The sequence below is a fragment of the Trachymyrmex septentrionalis genome, unplaced genomic scaffold (genome assembly GCF_001594115.1).
Source record: "Trachymyrmex septentrionalis isolate Tsep2-gDNA-1 unplaced genomic scaffold, Tsep1.0 scaffold17, whole genome shotgun sequence".
NCBI classification, from domain to species: Eukaryota; Metazoa; Arthropoda; class Insecta; order Hymenoptera; family Formicidae; genus Trachymyrmex; species Trachymyrmex septentrionalis.
Window position 1 is genome coordinate 1,460,997 of NW_017304864.1, and position 11,652 is coordinate 1,472,648.

Consider the following 11,652-nt stretch of genomic DNA (forward strand, 5'->3'; position numbering starts at 1 on the left):
ATTATTGCAGCAAATTATTTTTAGTGTCATGTATGATACATCATAAAGTTCGTACAGCATTATTAACCATTGATAAACAAATATTTATGTATTGATAAATGTATATGGATAAATAAAGAAATGGCGTTAAAAAATAGCTTATTGAAATATTTTACCTTGAATTCTGTTATACATTATATTATATTATATTATATCAGTCATTAATTTCTTCTTCATGAGGGATTGCAGAGGTAATATCGATTAAATTAATATATAATATTTTTTAAATATTTATTAATATAGGTCAACAATTTTAGAACATTTTTTGTCTCCGAAGTGTAATCAGAACTGCGAACAAGTTCATAATTATTTACACGACAATGGGAATGTATAAAACTATCGTTTAATTTTGGCACGCAATTTTGTACATTGTTAGACTTTTATGCAATATTAAAGAGGTACTGATGATTATAATTATAACACAAACATTTATAAATTCTCTTGAAAATAATTTTACCGAATTTTTTCTCTAATAAATGGCATTTGTACTTTCCTGTACTTGAATGAAATTTTGTACAAACGACATACGGTATACGTGCAAAGAGGCGATAGACCCGATGCATGCTCCAATCCAATAAACTATCACATGCTCCATGGATGAGGTTCCTAGACAACCATATTTTAAAGAAGTTGCCAGTGCAGGATTAAAGTAACCGCCGGTGTAATTGAAAGCTGAAATACATTTTAAAGATCAACAATATAAGCATTCTTTCACATTGTAAGAAAGAATATGGAAACATTCATCAACCTGCAACTACTAAAGATGTCCCCACGAAGGCATCGATGATCGTGCTAAACCTCGGGTTCAGGTCACCCAGCACGCGAGACACCACTCTGCACATGCACGTTGCAATGCATTCCACAAGCGCTCCAGTTATAGCGGACACCTAAAAAAATCATCGCAGGTGCTTTTCAATTCATAAAATTACTTACAATCGCATCCCAAGTAGAACGTAGAAGTCATAATAATATCATGAGGACATCATGACTTCATTCGTCACTTATATAAGTCAATTTTTTAGTATAAAATGATGTCATGAAGACGTTCTGTGATGTCATTTTAACTAAATTACGACTCTGTGCTCTACCTGGCATGTATTGAAATTATGAACGCGTATTACATATTGCGCAATACGTCGAATGAATAATGAAACTCTTACTTAAAATATTATTTAAAAATTAATATTAGTTTATATTCGTTGATGGAATTAAAAATGATGATTCAGTCTTGCCTGCAAATCTGTAGTACAATCGCCATAGGCTCTATTCTTGTGCGTAGAAGCAAATTGTAACGCCCACAATATTTGAATGTACTTAAATATAAGAAGACCGCCGGCCAATTCCGCACATATTAATAAAAATGCGACAATCAGGGGCTTTTTACGTATTACTACATCCTCCATGTGTGTATAAGGACACGCAGAAGCTTCATACCAGTTTATCGACCACCAGATTGTTAGTAGAAACAAATAAAGCGCGTACATCCATACTCCCCAATTGTCCGCAACTAAAGAAGTTCAAACTTTTTAGGGGGGAGGAAATACTTAGGACCAGTGCTATTGTAATATGTACAATAAAATGACAAAAAAATAATATAAAACATTTTAATCAATAGTTTAAAAATACATACAATGAAAAAATATAATTATAATGTTAACATATATATGTAATAATACGCAATATATAAATATAATTGCAATATAAATAATAGATCTCTAGAGAATTCATAAGATTATCGTTCATCAAAGTTAATTGTATATCATCAATTAATACTTATACTTAGAAAACAGAGTCGACTTACTTATAATGAGCTCGAAACATGCCCCGCAAAGTTCTGCTGTAGCTATGAATTCAAAAACCAAAGCTCTTGTAAGGGGATAAGAATCAAGATAAAATAATGCATATAGTCTTAGCCAATACGCTATCCAAATCGTGACTCCAATGTACGCTGTAGACACTATCAAGTCTATTGATCCAGGCATTATCCTATTGAGATACGTGCCATTTAAACAAGTGCGGCATCAAGCATAATGAAAACGTATGAGCGTAATAAAGCACATCCGATGAACAATCATATACCACACACTAAAGAGAGATCTACAGTTATATCATCCAATACAGTGATATAATTAATATTTTTACAACGGATCATAAATTATTTATGCATATACCGTCTTTCTCATTAAGATTCATTTTATCATGTAATAATGTGCATTCATATGATAAAACGCGAAACTAACGATGCATTATGTAATTGATTTACTAATTCTATAATATATTGCATAGTTTAATAGAGAAACACAGAAAAAACTTACAAGGTAATCACCAAATCACACTGGCTACTATTTTAACTTTTATTATTTCGATTTTCATAAAACTTCGCGCACGAGACATTCGCATTGAGTAGGGCTTCACCTAGCGGTTATTTAAAACTAAGAGTACCAAATATATCTGTGCGAATATGTCGCGAGGCTTTAAATAACTCGCCGAGATTGTCTCGAAGCATAGTACTATGAAGTAACGGAATTTTTATTAATTCGGTTTAAAGAATAATATATTCGAAATAATTGATTTAAAAAATTACTCAGAAAAAAAAAATTATGTCTCAATCAAATATAATTTGGAAATACATTATACTTTCATGAGTACATAATCGACGAAGTAGAGAACTGAGTGGCGCAATGCATCAATGACGTCGTGGATGCTGCAGAATGTATATCTGTTGTTTTCAAAATATTCGCTTTACATATTCATACAAAAAATTTATAAACCTATAATAATAATACTAGAAAAATCGTTATCTAAAGTACATATCAAGGTCAATCATAAAGCTGCACGTATACAATCAGAAATCATATCTGCAGTTTTATTCGGTTCATGATTTAACTACATTATTTTATATACGTCGAAATAAATGATCTCATGTATTGTGAGGAGTAACATTAATCTTAGCACTGTAAAAAAGAAATATTTATTTACAGGAATTGAGGGACTCCCCCCCTTTATGTTTTTTAGCAGTGCTGGGAGAGTCATCTTGATTCTGTGTCCTTGATACTATCCTATGAATTCGTTTAGATTTCAAATACGACATTGTTTCGGCCGATGATCTAAAAATCGATAAAATGATCGTTAAATTAACGTGGTAAATTTATTAATTTAATGATATGGGATTAATACATTGTCATGTAATTATACATTATACATATTCATTTAGAAGGAATGTCTAAAATGTATTTCGAGAAAATATTTCTGGAAAAGGTCAGAATATTCATAGAAAATTGTAATGAAAAAACTCAAGGAATGTTTCATATATGATCGTATTGTAGTAATGTCAACAATAATTACAAAAACTTAATTATAAAAATATACTTAATCAATTATAAAACTAACATATATAAAAGATATGTGTATATATATATTTTTGTATACCTAGTCATTTTTTGTTCCGTTAACATATCCGAAGAATTACTCTCAGATGAATTAGAACTCAATGAATAAGGAATGATCTGATAAGTTCTACTAACGACCTCGTTAGCTGATTCATTATTTTCTGTCACAAATGTGACCATTCGTGTATCTGCATCACTCGTAGATCTTCTTTTATTATTCTCAGATTCCGACTTCGCAGTCTTTACATCTGTCTGATTTTCAACCTTCGGTTTTAACTTGCCATCTTGCGTAGGGAAATTTACAGTAGGTAAGTTAATAGTTTTACCCCCTTTAGTATTCATCAATTTAATTAATAAGTTCGATAATTCTTCCCTTTTTCTCGTTACAACAATTTCCTCAAACCATGTTTTCAAGGTTTTAATTGGCAAAGTATAATCTTTAACAGGATCCTAAAAAAGAAATAAACTCATAATCACATTGGTAATTTACGTAATTAGACATGTAAACAATAAATATAATAATAAAAAAATAAAGATATTTCAATATACTTGCCTTAAAAAAACTTTCCACATATTGTAAAACATATAATCCGCAATCAGTAAAATTTGATTGCTGGGGTACTTTTGGACACGCTCCTTTAATAGTATCTTTCGAGAACGTCTTTTCTACACCAAGTTTGGCAACATGTTCACAACTTAAATAATCTCTTAACGTAGCGACCACTCGTGATCTACTAGCACCAGCAAGCGAATCGAATATCAATATACAGGGACTGTAAATTAAATTATTCAAATATTAAAATCACAATACATTGCATTACAAGTACATGATATAGATGTGCTGCTTACTTCCTGACAGTTTCCTTCTGCTCTTCGAGCTTAACATTAATTTGGATTTTATCTTTTTCTGATTGATCTATCTCGTCCTACACGTAAAATATATTATATTATAACTAATTGTTTTAAAATAAAGAAAATTATTAATGATACAATTTAATTCTACCTCTTCGTCACTGTCCGTTTCCATTTCATCATCGTCGCCTTCTGCTTCGTCTCTCTCAGATCCATCATCATCTAACTGGTCTATCGTTATGGTCGTTGGTACAGGAGTGATTGTTGTAGAGCCAATTGTGACAGCTTTTGCTTTTAATTCTTTTATTTTTTTACTTTTTTGTGGAGTCTTATTAACATAGTTTTCGCTAGTTTTTGCAGTACAGGTGGATACTTTTCCAACTAACCCAGGAAAGCAAATAATAGCCAAGAACCAATGTGCGCTATAAACAATATTAATACGTTACGAATTTGGACCAATAAAAATGAATATATATTTAAATAAGAGAAATCCTATATCCGATCAAAACAGATCTTAGTACTTAAATATTTCTGTGTAAATTTATATATACATCTGATTTGCAAATTTCGCGCCGAAATATTTTTTGGTCTTGAAACGCAATCATAAACAAAAAATAATTTTTTATGCTAATAAGTATCTTTATGGTTCTGAGTGAACCCAGTTGGAACATTAGATAAAAAACTGCATCTTAATTATTGAATTTATAGGATTCGTAGTAGGGATGCATTGGGTATCTGGAAAGTACTCGATATCCGGTATTATCTGGCACTTTTTTACTATCGGATAGCCAGATATCATTAAATTGTTGATTTTATATTATTATATATAAATGTTCTAGAAATAAGTATGCATATTCATAATGTTATAATATGTTATACATTATTGCAAAATTGCAATTTTTTTCTCTAGGCTTTTTTTAAAAGTCATTTTCTCGGAATTCGGTCGGATATTCAGAAAATATCGAATATCTGACTCAAAATGCCTTCTCGGATATTCGATATCCGATAATTTTACGATCCGCTGTATCCCTAATTCATAGGATCATTTACGAAATCAAATTTACAGGATTACTTACTGTTCGTTTATGGGAATTATGACAAAATCTTTTTCAAATATATTGACATTTTTCGTCCACTTCTGTACTCTCGCGTGCCGTTTGGCGGCAGGCGTCATTGGCACGGTGCTTTCGGCAGCTTGGGCATGTGGACTAGTTAAACGTTTGTAAAAATACGAACTAAACACGTGAGTTCTATGTTGATCAGATTCTGATAATACCTCTAAGGTCAAATACTTTAAATAAAAATCTATAATGACATCATTCAAGAATTGATCTTCCGCAAGACATAAGTAATCTTCAGTGTTGATAGCTATTCCTCCTTTTGCAGGAGGTGGTGGATATACAGTTATTCTATAACAAGAAAGAAATTTTTACGTTTAAAGAAGTCCAACAACCATATTTACTGTAATTTACTGTAATTTATTTACTTAAATTTACTGTAATTTAGATGAAAAATGAAGTAATATTAGATCGAATAGATAAAATTATAAAATATGTTTTATCCGATATATATCAAATTATTAAAAGACAAAATTGATTATTAAATAAGAATCTCACGTTTGTATGTCATCACTAACAGCAGTAGTATTTGCTACGTTTTGACTCTGTTTCCGTGTAGTATTATGTGATTGTAAACACTGTAAACACAAAAATATATAAAAATATTTGCACTGCATAACATACGTACAATAAAATAAAATTTAATTTTAAATACATCTCTTGGTGATGCCCGTATAAGTATATCGTTAGCTTCTTTAGGACTTAATTCGTCTATTTTATCTCCTCGTGAGAATAAGCTTGTTAATATCACCTTTGAATCATCCGGTAACTTATCTGGTAATAATGTAATACGTTTATGTGTGTGATCTAAAAAATAATAAAAACATAAAGTATTAATCATCATTTTTGCAAGAATCTTTTCTGTATATACATAATTGTATCGAAGAAAAGTGTGGAGATTAAATACTATCTAGAGTAAGCATTAAATTACAGAAACTACAAAAAATATTAAAAATACAGAAAGCTCATAGATGTCATGTAAATACCTTTCCCAGCAGGGTCATAATATGGCCCCTTTGGATCTTGCATTCCTAATAATTCACGTATCATGGCTCCTGTATTTACAGATGTATAAAAGAATAGTACTGGCATTGTCTTTCCAAAATGAATTAAAAGTTTAACTATATCTTTATACTTCACGTCAAAAGTAACAAAACTTGCATCTGTAAAATATTGGAATATTTTAAGAAGTTTATGAAAAATCTAGTACCAATAAGATATTTCCAGATAAAATTTATTTACAGATAAAATCAACTTACCATCTTCTAACAATGGTACGCTAAATCTTACACCACTTTGGGAAATCACTACTTTTTCCCGAGGAATATATTTATAAGAACCTATTCTGACTGTTCGACATTCTAGAGCAGTTTGTGGTAGTTGCCCAACATCCAAAAAGTTCTGATTTTCATATATTTCTAAAATTCAATATTTCATTATTATATTATTATATCAGCCATAAATTGTGAATCACTTATGCATCTTATAAAACATTACCTTTACTATTTTCTTCATTGTCCATAACATCGTCATATAAATTAAAAGCAGAAGTATTTGTAATTATTGGTTCCTTATCCACAATAGTGTCCTCTTCATTAAATGTGTTACTTGCGTTTCCTACTACTGCGTTATTATTAATGCTTCCAGTTTTTTTAGGTCTACCTTCTTCCTCTTCATCAGAAGATATTGTCAAACATTCTAGAAATTAATAAAATAATCATTAATATACATATGTTTCATGCATAGATATATGTATAACAATATTATATGTACCTGGCTCTTTATGAATAGGCTTTGGTTTGGAAGCTGTACCTTTAGCTTTTCCCTTGGACCGCTTGGGACCATCTCGTTCTATTTTCTCTGATTTCGTAGCATTTCGTTCGTTGTTCTTCTTATAAAACATCTATAAAAATATACAATCGTAATACAAATCGTAATTTTTACAAATTGACACGGGAAATATTGGTAGAAAAAATGGTTGACAAAAGTATATGATACGCTACTACTAAATTACCCTAATAGCACATTTATTGGTACAGTTATTGGCACAATGATTCAAGATATCTTTAATTAACCAATGTTATCGCCAATAAACGGCCACTAGGATATATGATACATTATATGATACATTAAGATGATCGTAGTAAACTGCTTTCGATATGACCTGTAATGACATGACAATGATATAAAACGTCTTAGTTTTAAAATTAGTTCTTGGCTAAATCCTTCTCTAAACAAAATATACTTCTTAATGACCATACGCTGAAAGCGCTCTAAATTTGCTATATTACAATGCTATATTAATAGTCCTCTTAAACTAAACTCTTAGTTTTAAGTAAATTAAATTTGTTAGCAATATCAATCAAACAATAGATTATTATGATAAGATCTCATTATAACAATAATAAGAATATATCGGTCTTCTGGCATCGCAGACATAATCCTTACATCGACAGACATCCCAGCCTCCTTCCTTTCTGCTATGGGTATCGATTTGACTCCATCAATTTTTATTTTTGTATTACATCGTTCACATCGGTTGAAGAATAGTGAACTGTATCCGCAGTGTGGACAGAGAGCAAGCATTCCTTTGACCAAAATAGGTTCCTAGTAATAACATGGTATACTTCGTACTTGTAGAATATCATTTAATACTTGTAGAATATCATTTAAATGATGAACTTTAAGTGTTCCCTTAATTTCTTACGGAAATTCTTATCAATCGCTATCAATGTGATATTACATATTGTATATAAATTATCATTAACCCTTAACTACAGCTACAAAAATTACATATAAGTTTTAAAATGTTCCGTGAAGAGTACAGAATGCAAGTGAATCTCCGTTTTACCTACAATTTAGAATTACGTAGTATCAATTATAGATTATACCAATATAGATTATACCAATCGCATCTAAAATTTTTGCTTTGGGTCCAAACATCGACAAAATATTAAAGACCGACATTATTATGTCTGTCAGATCAGACTGCAGATTAACGATTGTCCGATTTTATTTCAATCAATGTAGCGAGTTCATTCGTGATTAATTGAAATAGAACCGGACAATCGTCAATCGTAATCATCAACTCGTAGTCTAGGACTTTACGGGAGTTAAGGATCATTTAGACTGGCCTAATCTGTTAACTAATGCCGTAATCTGTAAAAATTTATCATAATTGATTATTCCCCTCACATTTGACTGTGATTAATAAATTCTTACAGATTACGGCATAAGTTAACAAATTACGGCCAATATATATGATCCTTTAGCATGATCATCTAGAGAGCCCGATATTGAAGAATATTGACATTATTAATTATTTTAGTTATTCTAAAGATAAATTAATAAAAACTTTACTTTCCTTAATAATTGTTTTATCATCAGAAACGTGTAAATTTCAATTTTGAAATCGTCTTAGAATAACTAAAAGTTGATGTCAGTGTTCTTCAATTATCAGACTCACATAAAAGTATCGGTCTTTAGTAGTATCTCGTCGCCCAAATGACCCGTTGCTGTAGTCGAGAGTTAACTATTGTATACTATATTTACTTCATTTAATTCTGTCTCTTCCATTCTGTTATTTTTACATAATACATCTATTATATCATTTATATAAGTATCGAACATAATATAGTAATATTATTGATATGTTAAAATAAAGAAATTGGCATAGTATCAATAAAATAATATTACTAAATGTAAATTATATAAATCATATATTTTTATATTAAAGTTAGATATTATCGAGTATTTCAAAACAATAAATTTTGTAAAAATTAAATATTCCAAATTTTTAATTTTAGAAAAATAAAATTCCATTATATTTTGCAATATAAACAGTTGAATCGAAAAGAGTAGCATAATTTTTATGCCAATATCCTTATTTAATTAAATTTTTTTTACACTGAATCTACAAGCTCACCTCAATAGTTTGTGAAGAGGTGTTACTATTTTCATCCGATGCACTGAAAATATTGTCATTTTAGAATTTTTTATAATATAATTGGATATTACAGTATAAATATAATACAATTTCATATCTTACTTGTTACTTTGGGATAAATTTTCAATTTTTGCAGTGGAGCTCACAATTTCCTGAGTAGTGTTACAATCGCCATCAGTACCCTCGAAGGATGTTGACAGCACCCCGGAATCTCTTGGCTCCACTATGTAGTTTATACCCAGTGCGGGATCATCCACCAGGGAAACTTGTGTTTCATGAGGGAATGGAATATTCACCTAAGAACATTTTATGTAATATATAAAAATAAAATATCTCGCAAAAATTCGATTGTTACTAATCATTGTGGTTGCCTTACAATTCTGGAGCCATGTCAAAACAATATATAATTGCAATTATCAAATGCAAAATTTTCTTATGCTATTCATTGCATAAGAAAATTTATAAATTTTTTAAACGTTGATTATCGATGCAATAAATATTCCTTTAATATTTTGAAATATTTTACAAAATTCTTCGAAATTTTCAAATTTTTCAAACTATATAGCAATTTGTCAATTACCCTGTACAATTTTTCTACAAATTTTTGTAGAAACATACCTGGCTCAAGACTGCACGTACCTGATCCAATAGGTCGTGTACAGTGCAGTCCTCGTTCGGTATGTCGAACGTGATTAGTCTCTGTTCTCCTGTGGCTAACATTACTAACATTTTTGCCGTATTTCCTTGAATTTGTTGCTGAACTACGGCATTTGCTGGATCATTAATTGTGTTTTTAAGGTAAGCGATGCTTTCACTTGAACTGCTTTCATGTTCTAATCGTGGTGAAGAAGACTGTTGTGTACCATGCCCTTTCTCTTGAACAAGTTCCGAAGGATTGACTTCCATATCAGTATTAGTAACGGGTGTATTATGTTCAGCTGATGAAGAGACTGACATTACTACAGATGGTTTCGGTACTTGTTGTGTAGAGATTGAAATCTGTTGCGTTCTTTGTTGCGTAGAACTTATAAATTGACGCGGGGGATTATGCGACGAGGAATGAATATGCTGCAAAGTATGAGAGAGTTGTCGTGTGTTATTTTGAAAAAATCCTTGTTTCTCGAGTTGTAGTTTTAACTGTTTAATTTTGGCTTGCTTGATTTGCTCATTTAAATGCTCCATATCCGGAGGTTGCATTCTCGTTGGTGTTTTAGAAATTTCAGGAGGAACTATTGCCACAGGTCGCACGTGCGAAATATTCGAATTAGGAGTACGAACAGGTCTCACAGCCACAAGATGTCTTTGTGAACCGATAGTTTTACAGACAGATAGCGTAGATTTAGGACCAGTTGTATTAGAATTTTGAATCCGGTTTTCCATCGTAGTTACTACCTTTATTCCTGGAGTTTGAGATACAATACCCACAACGTTATTTGTTAATTGTCGACTTTTAATCTGACAAGGTTTAATACTTAATTTTTTTTCCATCTGACATGGATATGATTCAGAATTTACATAAAAAGGCGGCTAAAAATAAAAATAATTGTAATGTCATTATTAAAAGAATATAATTAATTGTTTTTTATTAAACATTATTATAATGTGTAATAACTTACTGTGATATTATTTTGTATATTACTTTTAGTTAAAATGGCAGTTTGATTTTTTTCTAACAATGCATTTTGCTTCGCTACTGTGGAAGTATTAGCGTTTGGTATTTTCATAAACTGCACTGACTGCCCTTCATTTTTACATTCTGCCTTAATACCTGAAAAAAATAGCTTATTCATTGTATTGCAAACAAGAAAAATACCATAGACCAATGTTATGCATAATAATAAAATGTAAAATAAATTAATAGATTTTGCAAAGCACATTAATATAACACAATCATCTACTTACCAGTATTACTTGCAATGCTCACAATATTTTCATTAACAATATGTGCATTCACGGTATTTAATACTTCTTGTTTTAGTATCTCCTGGGTTTCAGATAAATCATTTGTTTTGATTATATAGACATTTTGTCTGAAAAGTAATAAACACTATTACATATACTGTTATATAAGTGCATCTTATTTTAGCTAAATATAAAAAATATTAAATGATATTGAATATACATGAATATTATATATATTTATCGGTAAAAAATGTACTATTATGTATTTATTATGTTTTATTCTACAAAATATTACTTATGATGAGCGATTAGATGAAATTAATAACAAAAACAGAATTGGAACAAAAGTTTGCTATCTGGATGCGAGATACAACTTTATAATGGTAAATTATTATTATATCAAAAC

At 30.2% G+C, this 11,652-nt stretch overlaps 1 protein-coding gene across 1 annotated transcript in view; it reads right to left on the reverse strand.

The window, feature by feature from the left end:
- Positions 1–287: 287 nt before the first annotated feature.
- The window catches only part of LOC108746410, a 20,116-nt gene continuing 8,751 nt past the window's right edge, over positions 288–11,652 (reverse strand). The window contains exons 3-23 of the mRNA XM_018483165.1: positions 11,247–11,374; positions 10,961–11,112; positions 9,984–10,871; positions 9,447–9,640; positions 9,324–9,366; positions 7,847–8,005; positions 7,172–7,301; positions 6,896–7,096; positions 6,658–6,816; positions 6,385–6,561; positions 6,054–6,205; positions 5,897–5,976; positions 5,357–5,689; positions 4,432–4,702; positions 4,278–4,354; positions 3,982–4,201; positions 3,469–3,878; positions 1,841–2,025; positions 1,272–1,546; positions 788–926; positions 288–711 (exon numbers count right to left, since the gene is read on the reverse strand). Of these exons, the coding sequence (XP_018338667.1) occupies positions 509–711; positions 788–926; positions 1,272–1,546; positions 1,841–2,025; positions 3,469–3,878; positions 3,982–4,201; positions 4,278–4,354; positions 4,432–4,702; positions 5,357–5,689; positions 5,897–5,976; positions 6,054–6,205; positions 6,385–6,561; positions 6,658–6,816; positions 6,896–7,096; positions 7,172–7,301; positions 7,847–8,005; positions 9,324–9,366; positions 9,447–9,640; positions 9,984–10,871; positions 10,961–11,112; positions 11,247–11,374 (4,576 nt within the window). The 3' untranslated portion in view covers positions 288–508. The remainder of the gene's footprint in view (positions 712–787; positions 927–1,271; positions 1,547–1,840; positions 2,026–3,468; positions 3,879–3,981; positions 4,202–4,277; positions 4,355–4,431; positions 4,703–5,356; positions 5,690–5,896; positions 5,977–6,053; positions 6,206–6,384; positions 6,562–6,657; positions 6,817–6,895; positions 7,097–7,171; positions 7,302–7,846; positions 8,006–9,323; positions 9,367–9,446; positions 9,641–9,983; positions 10,872–10,960; positions 11,113–11,246; positions 11,375–11,652) is intronic.